This window comes from Arvicola amphibius, chromosome 2, assembly GCF_903992535.2.
Source record: "Arvicola amphibius chromosome 2, mArvAmp1.2, whole genome shotgun sequence".
NCBI classification, from domain to species: Eukaryota; Metazoa; Chordata; class Mammalia; order Rodentia; family Cricetidae; genus Arvicola; species Arvicola amphibius.
Genome location: NC_052048.2, coordinates 39,732,158 through 39,751,490, shown reverse-complemented (window position 1 = coordinate 39,751,490; position 19,333 = coordinate 39,732,158). Strand labels below are relative to the sequence as shown.

At 43.3% G+C, this 19,333-nt stretch overlaps 1 protein-coding gene across 8 annotated transcripts in view; it reads left to right on the top strand.

Annotated features, from left to right (window-relative positions):
• The window catches only part of Itpr1 (inositol 1,4,5-trisphosphate receptor type 1), a 338,451-nt gene that overhangs the window by 166,426 nt on the left and 152,692 nt on the right, over positions 1-19,333 (top strand). For 5 of the 8 annotated variants that reach the window (XM_038318103.2, XM_038318102.2, XM_038318100.2 and 2 more), the window contains 13 exons: positions 826-984; positions 4,413-4,585; positions 5,931-6,050; positions 7,234-7,428; positions 10,357-10,608; positions 11,096-11,237; positions 11,820-11,973; positions 12,984-13,171; positions 15,244-15,382; positions 16,000-16,054; positions 17,800-17,965; positions 18,086-18,256; positions 18,704-18,769. In XM_038318103.2, coding sequence (XP_038174031.1) covers positions 826-984; positions 4,413-4,585; positions 5,931-6,050; positions 7,234-7,428; positions 10,357-10,608; positions 11,096-11,237; positions 11,820-11,973; positions 12,984-13,171; positions 15,244-15,382; positions 16,000-16,054; positions 17,800-17,965; positions 18,086-18,256; positions 18,704-18,769 — 1,980 coding nt within the window. Of the gene's footprint in view, positions 1-825; positions 985-4,412; positions 4,586-5,930; positions 6,051-7,233; positions 7,429-10,356; positions 10,609-11,095; positions 11,238-11,819; positions 11,983-12,983; positions 13,172-15,243; positions 15,383-15,999; positions 16,055-17,799; positions 17,966-18,085; positions 18,257-18,703; positions 18,770-19,333 lie in introns of all 8 variants that reach the window. The other 3 variants (XM_038318101.2, XM_038318099.2, XM_038318097.2) reach the window with 1 other exon arrangement.

Sequence of the window (19,333 nt, the reverse complement as noted above, 5' to 3'; positions counted from 1 at the left end):
CTGCACTTTTCCCAAGTTAGAGAACTAGTTTCCTTTGGCCATGAGCTGCACTATTAGTCAGTGTTCCCTGAAATCAAATCAATCTAGTTGATAGCAGAGAATTACATTCATTTTGGTCTTACTAGGATTGTTATCCAGGAGGCACCAAATCCAATGGTCTTCAGAAAGCACTCAAAGTTTTACGAGATGATGGCTGTTTTTATAGCCTAATCCACAAGCAGGTTGGCTAATTGCATCCTGTCCGTGCAGACTTGTGCTTGGTGTGGCCAAGGTCACACTGTCTTACAGGAAAAGGGTTGGATGGTCTCATGAAACCAAGCAGATAGTTTCCAAACTGTTATGAAACTCACTGAATCTCCTTCTAGGGATTGCATGCCAGCTCTATTTGAGGTCAGCCTGTGCCTGCGTGGGCATGCACAGACAACTGAGGTCAAAATTAGACTGTGGATGTTTGTGAAATCTGGCTTAGCAAGTCCTCGCAACTTCAGTTTTAGTGCCCGGATCAATGCTAATCTGTTTTTTATTTTCTCCCTGGCAGAAGTCATAAAGGTATATAATTTCAACCTAAAATCTCCTCCCCACAGTCTGCTAAATAATGCTCCACCGTGTGTGTGAGGACCGATGAGGTCTAGGTGTGCTGAATGTGTAGAACCCGAGCCCAGCTGATGGACTGATTGATATAGGTTTCAAGTCTTTTGATGAGTTTGAGTAGAGAAAATCTTTCCGAGTAATCCTGCTACTCCTATAGGTGTGTCCCTTCCCAGAGGGAGAGTTAGAGTTTAAAGCACACTGTGATGGCAGACTGCTCTTTCTTTTTACAAACAGATCTTCAAGTTGTTGCAGGCCCCCTTCACAGACTGTGGGGATGGCCCGATGCTACGGCTGGAGGAGCTGGGGGACCAGCGCCATGCTCCTTTCCGACATATTTGCCGACTCTGCTACAGGGTCCTAAGACACTCACAGCAAGACTACAGGAAGAACCAGGTAGGGATGGCTAGGAAATAAATGTTGGGTTCCTCCCTGACGTTCATGTGCTTCACTCATGAGTTTTAAGTGATATACACCTTTACAATTAAAAGGCAGAGAATAGTCAGTCCACTGTTAAATTTGCTCCTAAAAAGGACACGGATGGTTGGCGAGTTTGGGAAGAACATGTATCACAGGATCCTTGAGAGAGATACTAGATACTAGAGATACTTGTAAACATGTGTAATTTTCAGGTGTCAACTTACAAATAAGAAATAGAAAAGATACCAAGAAATCTCTTCTGTGTACACAGTTCAGTGAAACTTATATTTCTGAGATTGGTGTTACATTTGCAGTACATGTATGTGGAGCATATGTATGTGTGTTCTGTGTGTGGTATATGTGCATGTGAGTGTGCACACCCATGCCTGTGGAAGTCAGAGGAGGGTATAAGGTGTTATATTCCATCACTCTCTTCCTTGCTCCTCTGAGATAGGATCGCTCACTGGACCAGGAGCTGTGCTGGCAGCTGGTTCAGAAGCTCTAGTGAACTCTGTCTTCCCCCAGCCCAGAACTAGAGTTGCAAGTGTCCTTGGCAATGTCCGGCTTTTGTGTGGGTGCTGGGTGTTCATGTTAGAGTCTCGTGCTTGTGCAAGAAATGCTCCACCACACTGAGCCAATTCCCTAACTCTGCTGTATGTTTCCGTGCCATGTTCCCATAAGGCTTAGGCACAAAATGATTTCATGTTTAAGAAATAGATTGTTTTCCTCCTAACCTCCCTTCATGGCCTCTGCCTTTGCAGGCTAGTTTTTCTTGACTATAGTTCTAGATAATTTTTGCTGATGTTCTAACAAAGTGATTGTATGTCTATGTGTATATTATATGCAGATTTGCATTTTGTCCATAAATAAAGGTATCTCTCTCATTCTCTTTCTCTCTCTGTCACACATACACACACAAACATGATACACACTCCTCCAGTGAAGTTAATGTTGTAATAAACACCATGGAGACTCTAAAGACACTGAGAGATGTGTTGATGGATCATTGACTCTCAGCCAGCAGTGATTCTGTGCCATACAGAACTGTGACAGTGTCTGGAGACCCTTCTGGATGTTACATCTTGGGAGCACTCATGGTATCTAAGGGGTAGGAACAGAGATACTGGGAAATACCCAGTAGCACCTAGGGCATCCCTACTCAACAAAGAGTGATCTAGCTTCATGTCCGTGGTGCTAAGACAGGACAACCCAGCATCTTTGTAGCATTGAGGATGCACAAACTGGCAATGTTACCATTCTTAAGGTCTGCCACTGTGTCTGGGTTTTAAGTTTGAACTTTCTTTGTAATTAAAGGCTTTCATTATCGTGAAGATAACCTTAATGTTTACTGATGATTTAGAAACTTAACCATGCCAGCAGGCTGCAGATTTTTTAAGTCTACCTCCAACACAATCATACCAGAATACACTCTTCATTCTTTTTAGATGAAGGGATATCAGGGTTGTAGTGTGTGTCAGGACATAACACTTGTACACAAGGAAACCAAACTAATCCTTGCTGCTGCTGCTGCTGCTGCTGCTGCTGCTGCTGCTGCTGCTGCTGCTGCTGCTGCTGCTGGATTGGATATTAGTAGTTTATGGATCGTGTGGCAGGTGGCAGAGCTGTACCTCTGAAGTCTCAACCATGTATCCTTAAGGATAGACTGCATGCGACCTGTGTCTGCTGTCTTATCCCCAAGTGGCTGCTGGATTTAGGACTTAAAGGAACAATTTACAGCCAGTTTGAAGAACTACTTCAATCTTAAGCAAGCAAACAGTCTTTCTTGGATAGAACTTAGAAAGTTGTGTGTGTGTGTGTGTGTGTGTGTGTGTCTCTGTGTGTGTCTCTGTGTGTGTATGTAAGTGTGTTCATCCCCGTGTGTCTGTGTTTGGAAATGGGAGGTGTGGGGAGGGAGGAGGGCAAGCATTCTACCAGGGAAATATCTTTAAATAGAAACTAAGTCCTCTCAGAAGGGGTTTCCTTGGTTCTGCAGATATCTCTGTAAAATATGATGTTTGATTTGCAAAGCCAAGATGGATCCATGCATCTATGGATATGATTGATCATGCTATATATATTCCTGACTCTCTTATACCTATTGGTGTTACTTTTCTTTTTTTCTTTCTTTCCTTTTTGTTAGGGTCTCACAGTGTAGTTTTGGTTTGCCTGGAACTTTCCATGTAGACCAGACTGGGCTCAAACTCACAGAAATCTGCCTTTCTCTGCCTCTCAAGTACTAAGGCTAAAATATGCCACAAACCTACCGACTTTAAAACTGAAGTTTTAGGGGACTGGGGAGATGACTCCGTGGTTAACAGCTTTGGATCCTTTTGCATACGACCTAGTTCAGGCCCTAACATGCATACAGCAGCTTACAATAACCTATACCTCTAGCTCTGGGCATCCGATGCCTTCCTTTGGCATCTGTGGGCACTGTACATGTGTGGTGAACTTAATTTAACATACATAATCACAAAATACTCAGATAAGTAAAAAAAAGTAAGTTTTAAAAAATGATTTTTTTTTAAACTCAAGACAAAGAAAACTCCTTAGGCTCACATTCCAAATGTGATAGGGATTATAAGTATTCAGCACCTCCAGGGGAATGGGGAAGGTTAATAAGCTGCCCTGAGTTAGTAATAGATTCAGAGCTGTGTAACTGCTTCCAACCCTTTGTGGGGGTAGAAAAGGGTTATTCACTCACAGTTCCATATAGCATTTCATCATCAAAAGCAGCGAGGGCAAGAATCTGGAGGCAGGAGCCAATGCAGAGGCCATGGAAGGAGTGCTTTTTACTGACTCGCTTTTCGTGGCTTGCCAAGTCTGCTTTTTTTTTTTTTTTTTTTTTGGTTTTTCGAGACAGGGTTTCTCTGTGGCTTTGGAGCCTGTCCTGGAACTAGCTCTTGTAGACCAGGCTGGTCTCGAACTCACAGAGATCCGCCTGCCTCTGCCTCCTGAGTGCTGGGATTAAAGGCGTGCGCCACCACTGCCCGGCCCAAGTCTGCTTTTTTATAGAACCCAGGACCACCAACCCAGGGAAGGCACCACTGACAATGACCGGGGCCCTCCCCCATCAATCACTAATTAAGAGAATGCCCTATATCCAGGTCTTAGGCTTCCAACCCTATTTTAAAAATGAGTCAGTAGACTAAAATTGATGTAGTACATTGAAAATATCCACCTGTAGATGATGACTCTTTTTTTCCTTGCTGACATTGTGTGATAGGTTTAGTAAAGGCCACACAGGACTGTGTCATCATTGCCCTGGGGTAGAAGGTTGAAGAAAGATGCCCAAGGTCCTTTGCCTGTTGAACCGCAATCCTCATGCACCGCTGCTAGTTTTTCTGTTTAATTTAATCCCACTCTCTTTATCTCTCCTGTTGACTTGTGTTTCTCCCTCAAAGGAGTACATAGCCAAGCAGTTTGGCTTCATGCAGAAGCAGATTGGCTATGATGTGTTGGCTGAAGACACCATCACTGCCCTGCTCCACAATAACCGGAAACTCCTGGAAAAGCACATCACTGCAGCAGAGATTGACACATTCGTCAGCCTGGTGCGCAAGAACAGGGAGCCCAGGTGAGGCGCCAGAGAGGAGGAGCGTCTGTGCATCTAAGATGTGGGACTGTCGCCGCCCTTGGGATTTTGTGTGAGGCTTGTTGTCCTGGGGACTGACAGCAGCCAGTTTCCAGTGACCCTTTGATGAGTAGTGGCAAGGACGTGCTATTAGAACCTCTTGCTGCTGCTGCTGCTGCCTCCATCTTCAGGGTTCAGCAGCTGCTCACCTTTCCTTCCCCGCAACTTTGCTGTTGTTTTCTTTGAGACAGAGTGAGCGTAGCCCTAGCTGTCGTGGAACTCGCTCTGTAGACCAGGCTGGCCTCAAACTCACAGATCCACCTGCGTCTGTCTCCTGGCTGCTGGGATTAAAGACCGAGCCACCGCTGCCCGGCAAGGATGTGATAGTGGAACTGCTTGCTGCAGTCTCATCTTCATTGTTTACCAGCTGCTCAGTTTTCTCCCCCGCCCCAAGATTTAGTTCCTTTATTTGCTAAATGAGCATCTATAAATACCTGTGAGTTGCCAGTCACTTGACACCTAGTCAATGGCATTTGGATTTTAGGCCTTGTGGCTCCCAGAATTCCTGCCCATGTTATCTCTGTGTCCTTTGATATTTAATTGTCTCTTGAATGCTTTCCTATATCTGAGTTCTTCACACCCTCTTATACACACAGGTCTGCCCCCATTCTTTTTCCCTCTTCCCCATCTCTTCCTCCTTTGTTCTTCCTGAGATTTCAGGTGGCATGGGAAGCAGTTCACAGCACCGCGCATCAGTCACTCTGCAGACAGAGCTCATAGTGCTGCTGTAAAGGTGACCACTGCCACTATACCTGGCATCTCTGCAAGCCCGTAGTCATGGATCTCCTTTTTTACTCCCCAGGAAACCCATTAGAAATATGAAAAGACATATACTATGTCTTTTCTTATAGACTAGGAAACTGGCATGCAATCAGGTTAATTATTATTAATCAATTGATAATTATGGATTATCCAGAGATAATCCATAGCAGAGTACAGCCAGTTATTATCACACTCAACCTGCCAACCTGGGCTTTAAGGCATCAACTAGCCCTGTCCCCTCTGGTCCCAGTGCCTTCATTGTCTCTTCCTGATAAGAAGGTCCTCCTCATGTTGGTCCTGTCACCTTTTCATTAATCTCAGTCACTTTTCCTCCTCTGCTCGATTCTTTTTTTTTTTTCTTTTTTTTCCATCTGCCATATCTAGATTTCTCGTGGTCACTGTCATCAAAGTCTACAATATACCTGACTTCTATTGGAGGGAATGTAGGACTCTTCTGTGTGAGGAAGAGTCAGGCTCCCTCTGCTTGTTCCGTTTTCAACATCCTGCTTTCTTTCTTCCTCATTAGGTTCTTGGATTACCTCTCCGACCTCTGCGTGTCCATGAACAAGTCGATTCCTGTGACCCAGGAGCTCATTTGTAAAGCTGTGCTGAATCCCACCAATGCTGACATCTTGATTGAGACCAAGTGAGTACCACCTAGGGACACACACGAAAGATAAGGTTAGATGTTAAATGGATGTGTTTGCTCGTGAAGAGTACACCTAGCCCTTCATCTTTACAGAGTTAGTCTAATGTTAGTTGGTAGAATTTCATCTTTGTTTCACAGGCCTTGTTTAGAAGAACAGTTGAGCTTGCTTTTAGCTTGCTTTTGGTATGACCTTCTGTGCAGAAGGACACTTTGTATACTTTAAAATATACTATGTCACTTACTCTGTATATTGTAAAATTATATAAACCCACCAGGGAGCATTTGACTCACAGCTTAAAGAGTTGAAGAGCCTTGAAGTCCATTCATTAAAAAATGAAGAATGTAAGAAATAAGCATTGTTAATATTAATTAGTGTTTGGAAAGTTGTAAATTATCATTGTTTAAAAGTTTGTTGGACTGGCGAGATGGCTCAGAGAGTGTAGGCACCTGTTACTAAACCTAACCACTTGAGTTCAATCTCCTGGAACCATGTGGTGATAGGAGAGAAATGATTCACGAAAGTTGTCCTCCGACCTCTGCACGTCTACTGTAGCACCTAACAAATAAAAATGTAATAAATGTGTTTAAGCAGAGCTTTTTGGTCCTCAGTAAGGTAGTGATAATAATTATTGTTGATAATAGTCATAATTACCATTATTGCTACTTTGGTAATAATAGTAATTCACTTTTAGCAAAGGAGCATTTTTCCTGGTGATTGTACAGTAGCACTGTAGACGGACAGTATTGAATAGAGTTAAGGGATAAGAGTGTGGTAGTTTTTTTCTTTAGTTGTAAAAGTTAAAGAACTTGTGTTAATGCAAGGTGCCTCAACCTTGGCGTTGTGACATTTGGGGCTAGATGACTTTGTAGTGGCAAATGTCCCGTCACTATAGGATGTTTAGCAAGAGTGTCCCAGGATTGTGGCTGCTCAATGCTAGTAGCACCTCCTTTACCACTGTGACAACCAAAAATGTAGCCAGGTGTGTACTGGGGAGAAAAACTGTCCTTGTTAAGAATTCCCAGGTTAAAGCTTACGAGGACCACACAGATTCTTTGCCGCTCTGCCTCTGGGAGGAATAAAGCACAAAGTAGTTTTCTGTGTATTTCTAGGCTGGAAGCAAAGCAAGACTTCAAAGGATAAAAGTTCATAAAAACTGAGCTCTGTCTCCTTTTCTCACAGGTTGGTTCTTTCTCGTTTTGAGTTTGAAGGCGTGGCCACTGGAGAGAATGCTCTGGAAGCTGGAGAGGATGAGGAAGAGGTTTGGCTGTTCTGGAGGGACAGCAACAAAGAGATCCGTAGTAAGAGTGTCAGGGAATTGGCACAAGATGCTAAAGAGGGACAGAAGGAAGACCGGGACATCCTCAGCTACTACAGGTGAGTGAGAGGCATGCTGGGCTTGGGCTAGACTGGGACATCCTCAGCTACTACAGGTAGTGAGAGGCATGCTGGGCATGGGCCGAAGGGCCCCACAGTGGTGGCACTTGGGAGCATATGGCTTTCTGTTTCTCACTCTAAGGCAGTGGTTCTCAACCTGCAGGGGTTGAACAACCCTTTCACAGGGGTCACCGAAGACCATCAGAACACAGATCTTTACATTATGATTCATAGCAGTAGCAAAACTACAGTTATGAAGTAGCAAAGGAAAAAATTTTCTGGTTGGGGGTCACCACAACATAGGGAACTATATTAAAGGGTCACACCTTTGGGAAGGTTGAGAACCACTGTTCTGGGGAATGCTGTGATGTCCTACAGTAAAACTGTCCAACAGAAAGACAGGTGTGTGTTGATGAGGTTTGAGTGGAAGGTACTATAGACTCATAGTCCATCGTTATCTGGTTGTGTGTCCTGGTCATAGGAAGAACAAGTGCTTGCTTCAGCCCTGTTACAGTTGACCCATACAGCACAGCCTGTCTATACTGCAGTAAGCAGCAAGCAAGCTGCAGGATCAGGCTGCATCTGTTCAGGTCTTGCTCTCTTTATTTAACTAGCCATGTTACTTTAGCTAAGTTTGACTTTATGTTCCAAAGCCCACTTCTTCAAACTAGGGATAATAGTGCCGGTCCTCTAGAACATTTACAGAAAATATCTCCCCTTGTGAATGTGCACACCTGTATTTTCATATTCTAGTTACCTGTGTGCATGTATCAAATATATGATAAAAAAAACCAGGGATTTGCACTAATACAAGTCATGCAGCCCTAACCTAAAAATTCAGAAATTTCAATACAGAATTGTTGGAACCCTAAGCAGGATGCTTTAAAAGATTCAGATTTTGGAGTATTTTAGATTTTCAGATTTGCAGAACAACAGTGATAAAGTTTATGCAAGAATCCCAAAATCTGAGTAACTCTGGTACTCAACACCTTGGTATGGTGCATTTCTGAGGTAGGATGCTCAGCATGTGCTGTCTGTTCCCGCCTAACGCCACAGATGCATTCTCGCCGTCACCCTCCAGTTTTCCTAACTCCCTTGAGCTGCTGTCTTTCCTGGAATGTTTATCTGCTTGCTTGTGCCCATTGTATGTCCACTGTCCAATCCTGCTGGTCACTTCAGTCCCCAGTCCTGGTCCCAGCCCCAAGGCCATATAGCCTTGCCATCTGAAGCAAAGGAAAAGGAAAGAAAAAGAAGAAACATTGCCTCCTAGATACTTCTAAAAGAAAAGGGAACAAAAATTAGTACTCCTAATATTTCCTAATAAAATAAACAAAACTTTGCATTAGAATGCGTTTTCCTATGCCTATATTCTAGTCTGTTCTCTTCTATTTATATATAAGATGGTCTTTTTTTAAAAGAAAATCTTTGTTAATTTTTAAAGTATTTTATTTTATGTGTACACATATTTCCTGCATGTATGTATGTGCATCACCACATATATGCTTATGCCTGTGATGGTCTAAAAAGGGCACTGGATTTCTTGGAACTGAGCCTTTGGATGGTTGTGAGCCACCATGTATGTACTAGACACTGAACCTAGGTCCTCTGCAGGAACAAGTGCTTTAAACCACTGACTCATCGCTTCAGCTCCTCCTTGTGTGTTTATAGTGTGATACATGTGTATATGTTTCCTATTCTTCAGATTATATGTAAAAGATACCTTACAGCAAATACCATTCTAAAGCTCTCCTTAGTGCTGTTTCTAATAGATGTAATGAAAGTATAATTTCTGTGTTAATAGAGGTAGATGGTTTCTTTAATTTTGACTGCTGTATGTCTTCTATTTTGCTAGTATATCACTTTTATTGACATTTGGCATTCCATCATATGTGACAGTTGATTTCTTCATGTCATATGAAGGGTATATCCTTAATTCTGTGTTCACACGAGTTTCCATTCTCCATGAAGAGATGGGTTGGTGGGAACTCATGTTTTTAACTTTACTAAGCAGTCCTAAACTGGATGATTCAATCTACGTTTTAGTAGTATTAACTTACATGTGGTAAGATCTTAAGGATATTATAGATTTTTAAAAATAATTTATTTTTATTTTATGTGCATTGGTGTTTTGCCTTCATGTATATCTGTGTGAGGATGCCAAATCACCTAGAACTGGAGCTACAGATAGTTGTGAGCTGCCATGTGGGTGTTGGGAATTAAACCCAGGTCTTCTAGAAGAACAACCATTGTTCTCAACTGCTGAGCCATCTCTCCAACCCCAATATTGTAGAATTTTAATTACACTTATATGAGCATCGTCTTTGACATTTCCTGAATGGTTTTTGATGTTCTGTATAAAATACAAGGGAGGACAAAGAAATTTAGAGGGCAGAAAGATAATCATTTCAGGCCTACTCATTTTTCCCTATTTATTTTATAAGATAAAATTATAAATGGAGGGCTGGAGAGATGGCTCAGAGGTTAAGAGCGTTGCCTGCTCTTCCAAAGGTCCTGAGTTCAATTCCCAGCAACCACATGGTGGCTCATAACCATCTGTAATGGGGTCTGGTGCCCTCTTCTGGCCTGCAGGCATACACACAGACTGAATATTGTATACATAATGAATAAATAAATATGTTTTTAAAAAATTATAAATGGAATCACATGATGAAATGATTGTTTTAGCACAGCTAAACTGATGTGTGACTATGGGTTGCTGGCTCTGGCAGACCTTGAACTTTTTCTCCACCTCCTTATTATAGAATCTAAAATTATGTATACAACAGTCATTTAGGGATGTTGATATGTAAGTTCAGGTGGCCGTATGTCACTCCTATAAAATCTGAGGCCATCTGGACTACCCTGCTCTCTGTCTCCCCTCATATTGACTGATCTCTGAAGCACGAGTCTTCTGTTGATTTTTCTCAGGTATCAGCTTAACCTCTTTGCAAGGATGTGTCTGGACCGCCAGTACCTGGCTATCAATGAGATCTCTGGCCAGCTGGATGTTGATCTCATTCTGCGCTGTATGTCTGATGAGAACCTACCGTACGACCTCAGGGCGTCCTTTTGCCGCTTGATGCTTCACATGCATGTGGACCGAGATCCCCAGGAGCAAGTGACCCCTGTGAAATACGCCCGTTTGTGGTCAGAAATTCCCTCCGAGATCGCCATTGATGAGTAAGCCTGGGTCCAGCTGTCTGTAGAGATCGTATGTCACTTAAAAATCCTGTGATTCTACTGTTCTGTGTACCAGCAGATAAAGCACATGTGTGACCTAGTGACATCACAGGAGAAAGAACTTTTTCCTTTCACATTTAAATAGAACTGTGTAACTAGCAAATGTTAAGTTTCTTGAGAAAGTAAGATGCCAGGGTTCTGTTTTTCTATCTCTTATTTAGCCCTTTCCTTCTGCAAATATTTAAGAGTGTACCATGTGCCGAGACTGAAATATTAGTGCAGAATCTAGAAAACTACCTCTGCGATGGGGGGACAATCAGGCAGTAAACACGATGAGTGGCTATCTATGTTAGCGTCCCTGTTAAGGAAGGGAGTGTAAGTTGAGCCCTGGGCGGGGGATGCTGTCTTCGGAGGCTGAGCAGCCTGAAAGGGCCTGGCTGGGAAGAGCTTGCCATTCTCCTTCCTTCTCTCTCTCTTCTCCTCTCAGCTACGACAGCAGTGGGGCATCCAAAGATGAAATTAAGGAGCGGTTCGCTCAGACGATGGAATTCGTGGAGGAGTATTTAAGAGATGTGGTTTGTCAAAGATTCCCCTTCTCTGATAAGGAGAAAAATAAGCTTACATTTGAGGTAAGGCATGGTGAAATGGTCTTTGAAGTTCTGTTAACAGTGGTCATTTTTCTGTGGAGTAAGTAGAAAATGTCTTAATCCTCAGGGACTGTATCACAGTGCTGTAGTTTTGAAACACAAAAGGAATTTGGGTCGGATTTATTCCAAACAAAATAGAACAGTTGCCAGTCAGGTAGATAGATCGTCTGAGGAACATAAATCCTGTTGCCTTTGCATTTAACTATTTCTAAAACTACTATCATCCTTTAGGGATTATGTTCCAGAGAACCACAGCGTCGTTATCTGTGCTCTTACTGGTTATGATTTGGTATGCCCTTGGCAAGTCAGGATGCCAATTGATTAGGCCCATTTTTTTCTGAACTAGTCAGCAATGAGGATGAGTAGTTTTGCAAGCTTTCATTTCTTAGTTTTCCTTCTTGTGAAACAAAATGAAGTTTAATCAGAAGCAGGCAGCCAGCTGTATGCCTTCTCTAACCATAAAGAAGGGCATGAGGTGTCGTGATTGGCTCATCAGCATCAGGTGGAACTGGAGGACAAAGGCCATTGAACACGCATTTCTCCTTCTTCTTTCAAATGCAACAGGTTGTGAACTTAGCCAGGAATCTCATATACTTTGGTTTCTACACTTTTTCTGACCTTCTCCGGTTAACCAAGATCCTCTTGGCAATATTGGACTGTGTCCATGTGACTAGCATCTTCCCCATCAGCAAGATGGCGAAAGGAGAAGAGAACAAAGGTAACAATGGTGAGGAGAAGCTCAAGAGTGAGTATCCGAAGTGTCTGCTCTGAGAGATGCCCTCCTCATCACTCCTGCCATGCCTCACCATGTGACATCCTGTCCTTGCCCAGTCGCAACATTGGAAGCATATCAATAGAAATAAAATGTGCAAGGGTTCCATTGACTCCAGTGCCCATCACTGCTGGCCATTCCAGTCATCCTCAGCAAGTCACTCTTTGCTTTGCATCTGCTTGAGTCTTTCCATGTGTCTTTCTGAATAATTTGAAAGTGGCCCCTGTGCTTTGCATGCTTAACCCTCTGAAACCTAAGTCCTACCATCTGGTCCCGATGATATTGAGACACTTGATGATGGTACTCCTATACGATGGAGTAAGGTGCACACTTGTATCTTGGTATTTCTTTTCCCTTTGGGAATAGGCAGATCCATGTCTATCTGTTTATTTTGCCTGTATTTTGGGGTCAAAATATGCATAGAATAACCACCATGTATCATATGCTTAGCTGGTTTCCTACAGCTAGGATGGAAAAGGTATTTGACTTGATTCTCCCTCTTTGTCAAGTACTGTGTGATGCTGTTTTGCATATATTATAGCATTGAATTCTGTCATAGAGCTCTTTTTTATAGGCTCAGGAAACTGAGTTTCAGAAGTGAAATAATTCAAGACCAAGCAGTTCTTGTTAAAAGCAGTATTATTTGTACCCTGCTAACTTATATTCCTGTTTTGTGCACAATAACAAGCACGCATCATTGGTGCTGAGTCAAATTTGGTGGGGTAATTAATAAACATGCCCCATCGGCAATGTCAAACTCCTGTTCTTCCCATTGCTCCCAGAAGCCTTAAATTGGTAATGCGTATTAACCCATTGGGTTCCATGAGTCAAGAGAGTGTATCAGAACAGGGATGTGTTAAATAATTTGTCTCAAAAAAGCCATACTTCTAATCAGATGCTGCAAGCTGTCTTCGAGAATCTCATGACCATGATCTGTCTGTCTTTGCCCTTTATAGGCAGTAATGTCATGCGATCTATCCACGGAGTTGGGGAGCTCATGACCCAGGTGGTGCTTCGGGGAGGAGGCTTTTTGCCCATGACGCCCATGGCTACTGCCCCTGAAGGAAACGTGAAGCAGGCAGAGCCAGAGAAGGAGGACATCATGGTCATGGACACCAAGCTGAAGATCATTGAAATCCTGCAGGTGTGGTGCAGAGAAGATACTCATGGGGTCCCTGCTCAATATCTCCTCTCTGCTCTGATAAGGGGCCAGCTAATCCCTCTGTATCACTTCAGAATTGACTCCTTTTAATTCTTGGTTGTCATCTCCCACCCCTTCCCATCATGACTTTGTCTATTCCGCCATCCCAGAGCTTCCTTCGTGTACCTTAGCTTTAAACAGCAGCTGGCCTCCCTTTCTCTGTCCAAGCCATTGCCTTTGCTGTTCTCTCACTGTGCTTCTCAAAAGTTCTGTTAGCATTGCAAAGCCTTCCTCTTCCTTCCTCCTCCTCCTTGTCCCCATCAGTGTTCTGTTCTTTTCATCCACCTACCTACCCACCCATGAGTGTTTGTTGATACCATCTCCATCTCCCTTTTAGCACTTGGAAGCAAGCAATGAACAAAATCCTTTAAAGTTCTGGTCTTAAAGAGCTCTATTTGGACAGGGAGCATAGGCACATAGCATCTAAAAATCAATGCTTAGTTATTTACACATCAAGACAGGTCAGCTGGCAGCTGGAGAGATGACAATGGTTAAAGGCACTTGGGTGTTTTCTAGAAGACTGGGTTTGATTCCCAGCACCTTTATGGCGGCTCACAGCCATCTGTGACTCCAGTTCCAGGAAGTTGGTGACTGTCGTCAGGCCTCCATGAGTACCAGGCATTCAAGTGCTGCACAGACAAGCATATGGGTGAAAAACCAATACATTTATAATAAAAATTAATTATTTTAAAGAAGAAGGATCAGCTGTTTTGGAGAACACCGTAGGCAGGGAGCAAAGATAATGGTTTTTGATGGAGTTGTGAGAGAAGACCTCTGTAATTAAGTGGCTTGATCAGACACAGATGCAGTAGGAGCAGGACATGGGCATAGCTAATGTGAGTCTTCCCATCAAGCAACTTCTTGAGCATTAAAAATCGTATACATAGAGCAGGAAGAGAGTAACACAAGCTGTTGGGAGTTTAGGGATGTAACGAGGCCAAGAGTCTCACACCGAGAACAAGCCTAGACTTCTTCCTTCCACACACAAGGAGCTGGCTCACTCCTAACATTATTCATCTCTTCTCCCCTAACTTGATTGTTTCCATGTGCTGTGTCAATTGCTATATTTCTACAAACTGAAAAAAACATTAAAAACAAAAGGAGCCCCTCCTTCCTCACTAATAATTGCTTGCTGCCCATCTCCCCACTTTTCTGTGTGTTCCCAGCCTCCTGCCAGCCATCTGGGTGTCCTTTAAATCAATCCAGGTTGACACCTAAGAGTAATGATTATAGTCGGTTTTGTATAATACTGAATTTGAGGTCCTGGAAAGATACCAAACAGGATGTACAACGGTCACTTGGGAGTATGGACTAATAGCTTGGAGACAGGTCAAACATCTGTCTCCATCTGGTACTGGTGACAGCCTGAAATTGGGTAAGGTCACCCAGAGGACTAAGCAGAAGCTAGGAGAAAGGGGAAGGAAGGATGTCGGTAGGATGCTTAAATGGTGCAGCTGCCTGACTTTTCTTCTGGGTCTTAGTAATAATCCTTTGGAACGTGTCTGCAGCAGTAGAGGGATAGGGAATATAGGAAGTTAACAAAATGAGAGCCCAGGGGCTCTACCTAAATCAGAGGAGATGATCAGAAGTTAGTTGTAAATATAAATGAAGCAAATTCTTGGAAGTAAAAGCAAAATTTCTGTCGGTTCTTTTCAGTTCAAAGCAGCCAACTTCTTAGGTTAGGCCCAGAATTGACTTCCAGTCTTTGCTGAAATAGAGTCCTGTTTTAGAGAGGATGGAGGCTTGAGTGATGTAGCATTCCAGGTGGATAATTCATCTTCAGGAAGCCAGAGTCTGCACTGGAAGCTAAGGTGTCTCATGGGCAGACTCGTGTGCCCCTCAGAAGTCTGTGGTTCTTAAAATGACTGTTGAAACCCAAGACAAATATTTGACTCAGTGCCTAAGGTAATTGATGCTGCTGATACCAGGCCCTGCCAGAATGCAGCGGCTTGGCAAAGTGTTCAAGATGGTATGTTAATGTAACCAAGTGTTTCCATTTCTATTTGAATCTTTAGTTTATTTTGAATGTGAGGCTGGATTATAGGATCTCCTGCCTCCTGTGTATATTTAAGCGGGAGTTTGATGAAAGCAATTCCCAGTCATCGGAAACATCCTCCGGAAACAGCAACCAAGAAGGGCCAAGTAATGTTCCAGGTTAGTGATGCCAGCCAGGGGATTCATACATAGAGTGGGACCTGGGTGCAATAGCACTTGAGGCTCAAAACAATATCTTCCAGAAAAACTAAAATGTGACTACTCTGGAGGATTGCTATGTTTTAAGGACTCTTCTATCAAAAGCATACTGGGAGAGAAAAAAAGTAAACATTGCTTCTGGGAGGTAGACCTTATGTCTTTAGGAAGTGAAGATAGCTGAGGTTTATAGTGTTGAGATTACCTGTAAAGCAACCTGAAACCAATGGAATCCCAAAAATATTTCCAAGGAACTCAGTTGTCCATTGGTAACTTTTGTTCTTTATTTGAAGTTGTGCTCAGCCATAAAATAATGGAGAAGGCTAAGAGCCAGTGGGTAGACGTGATTCCCAGACAGCCTAAGCCTTCTTTGGATTGAGACCATCACTCTTCTTTAGCAACGAAAAATGACAGGTGTGAGGGTCGTCTGGGCTAGCCTGGCCCCTAGCTTTGTAGATCATGATTCTGGCAGATTTGAGGGCCTTCCGTGAGTATCGCTATTGAAGCTCATCAGGGTCAGTCTGTGAGAAGCAGGTTTTCAGGCCCTGTTGTATCTCACCTTCTGTTCTCTCACCTTTCAGGTGCTCTCGACTTTGAACACATCGAAGAACAAGCAGAAGGCATCTTTGGAGGAAGGCAAGTGTGCTTTCATTGACTATGTCATGGTAGTTCGAGAGTGTGGCAGGCAGCCCTTCTATAAGTCTCACGGGGTTATTTCTTGGACACACCACTAGTGTTAACCTTCCGGTTCAGGTTCTTGTACTGCTCTCTTTGAAGCTACTGAGGCACAGAATTTAGGTGGTGCACACATGCTACAGTAGATTCCTGAGCTCTGGACAAGCTATGCAGCAATAACAACCAAATAAATAAATAAGAAAACCCCACAATTTGTCCTTTAATTATTGCTAATGTGAGCCCCTCTTATCATCACAGCCCTTAGTTTTAACATAAATCATTATTACAATGGGCTCACATCGCTACAAGAAAAAATATCCTACATACAATTAGCAGATTTGGTTCTATTGCTTATTGTTCAATAGCATGCATCTCCAAAAGTCTCATGAATCTGAACACCAAGTAACTTTCACAGTTTTCTGGGTTAACTGGGGCTCCCCTGAGCAGTTAGGTCTGCCATGCAACTGTAGTGATATAGTAATTGGGAATGGCACACCCTGCCTGTTGTACTCATTTCTGGGTGCCTTCAAAAGAATATGTTAAAAGCTGAGGTTTCAACCTTGCTCCACGCGGCTAGTTTGTGCTTCTAACAGTACAATGGCTGATTTCCAGAACAAATGTTCCAAGAAGACAAGCCAACAGTACGCAAGTGCTAATTACATGTCTGCTCGCCCTGTGCTTACTGATGTATTGGCCAAGGCCAGTGTTAGTAATAAAGAGGGCTACATAAGGATGTGCACAGTGTTATAGGAGCTGTGAATGTTAGCAGTCTGCCTCAGTGCTTACTATAAGAAAACGTGAAATTTGAGGCATATCTGTTTGCAGTTTTTCCAGTTGACAGTGATGACACTAAGTATCATATGACAGCTCAGCTCTCCAGCCATTTACCTCATCTTGAGCAGTCGTGTAACCATCATGCCTTTTTAGGTACACGGTGCGACTACAATAGTGCCACGTCTTGTCCTCCCTGTACTTGTTAGCCTGCAGCCATGAAGGTCTCACCATTTCTCATTCATGCAACTGGAGACACAGTATAGGTGCTAACACAGTTACTGCCCAGTGGTGACCATTCGTGAAGTGATTTGCCATTCAATTCAGTGTCTGTTTATTGATCGTTTTTTCTGTGAGTAGCACGATAATTATCATCGATATTGAAGTAACCACTGTTAAATATGTTGGCTGAATCTCCTTTGGAGCAGACTGAGTTTTGTATTGGTTCGTTCCAACACTTCCAAGCAGGAATCATGGGATCAAACCAGTTGGTGACAGTATACATGGAGATGCTAATGTACATGTAGAACAGAGTCGTGGTTTAAGCACTTGTGTGGCCACTTAACACTGCTTATTATCAAAACGTATGGTGAGCAAAACACAAAAGCGTGGAAGGCGCACATCTGCTGTAGATTTTGGAGCACAGGTGAAGTACAGTGGAAGAACACTGTGTTAGGTGTCGTGAATCCTCTACCGACAGCCCCAATAGCTTAGGAGCATAAGGACTTCGGTTTAAAACTGTATTGTTGAAACCTCTCACTCGTCTCACAGCAGAGCTGAAGGTAATGCACAGTTGTCTCATTAAGAAGTTGATGAAATCTGAGCTTCCGTTGCACAGAGTAGTGTTTGAACTGCAGTTTTCCCCATCAAGGCCCACATGCATGTTCCCGAATCTGCGGTTTACTCGGTTTCTCCCTCTTTCTGTGTTCCTGTAGTGAGGAGAACACACCACTGGACTTGGATGACCATGGTGGCAGAACCTTCCTCCGGGTCCTGCTCCACTTGACAATGCATGACTACCCACCCCTGGTGTCTGGGGCCCTGCAGCTCCTCTTCCGGCACTTCAGCCAAAGGCAGGAGGTCCTTCAGGCCTTCAAACAGGTACTTCCTGTAGCCAACATGGCTGTTGGGTATCAAAAGAGGTGTCATGTGTAGTAAAAAGATTGTGTGTGTGTGTGTACATTTTAAGGTTTGTGTAATTAACGGATTGTGTTCATTAAGGTTCAACTGCTGGTTACCAGCCAAGATGTGGACAACTACAAACAGATCAAGCAAGACTTGGACCAACTGCGTTCCATTGTGGAAAAATCCGAGCTGTGGGTGTACAAAGGCCAGGGTCCTGATGAGACCATGGATGGTGCCTCTGGTGAAAATGAACATAAGAAGGCTGAGGTGAGCAAAATCCAAGTTGTGTTTCCCAAGTGGCTTTTCTGCATCTTCAAACAAGGAAGCATCCTTTCCGAGTCTTAAATATAAATACAGATGATAGGGTGGGTCTTATTCCCAAGAGATGCTTGCTGCATAGCCAGGGTAACCACTATTCTCCTAGGAAATTAGCTACAAAATCAAAGTTCAGATGTATTTCTGGGTAACCCTGGACCATAGAGACGAGCTTAGTTGAGTCAAGTGTAGCACTACATTTCCTGCAGAGACCCCGTAGGGCATGGCCTCCTGTGACCATGACATCTTCTTCCAAAGGTTGAAGAATATGTGAATGTCTTGGGCCACCTGAGTGTTGAAAGACAGTACAGAATGTGTGTACTTTCTTAAAGGGTGATGCTTACCCAAAAGTTCACCATGAGAGTCACTGACCACGTGTATGTTCTTTCTGGTCCCTAGGAGGGGAGCAACAAGCCGCAAAAGCATGAAAGCACCAGCAGCTACAACTATAGAGTGGTGAAGGAGGTGAGCTGCCCCATGCCCGCTTTGTCCTGATAGTCCTCTAAGGAGCTTTTTCAGCGTAGACAAGTTGAAGGCACACTGCTCGAGCTCTTTTTTCTTCATGTAAAATTTGACCAGGGAGAAAGTAGCAGCACCCTTGGGCTGAACACTTAGGTTTTAGCCTCAGGACTGAGTTTGAAACCCAGCTCCTCTGTGAATTAACTGAGTGCTCTCAGTCCCTCACCTTTGGAGGCAAAGTTTCATTTTGTTTTGTTTTATATTTTTAACAGATAATACATAATTCTCAGGTTTGAAGTGGATCAAAGGTTCATTCATATGGTCACTAAGTTTATATCCACGCTTGTCTTTAGAAGTCTTTGCATATAGTGGTTTTTATCCCAGCAAAGCCCTCCTAAGTCTTGGCAGTTGTTGTCCTGTCAGATCATTTAAGTGACCCCTGAACTCATTTCACTGGCTGCTGAAATCTAGACATGCCATTTATTCTGAAAGACACAAGTTTTCTCACATTGACTGGATCTCCTGCAATCATCAGGGACATGACATACTGGTGGAATGCCCCGTCCTAAG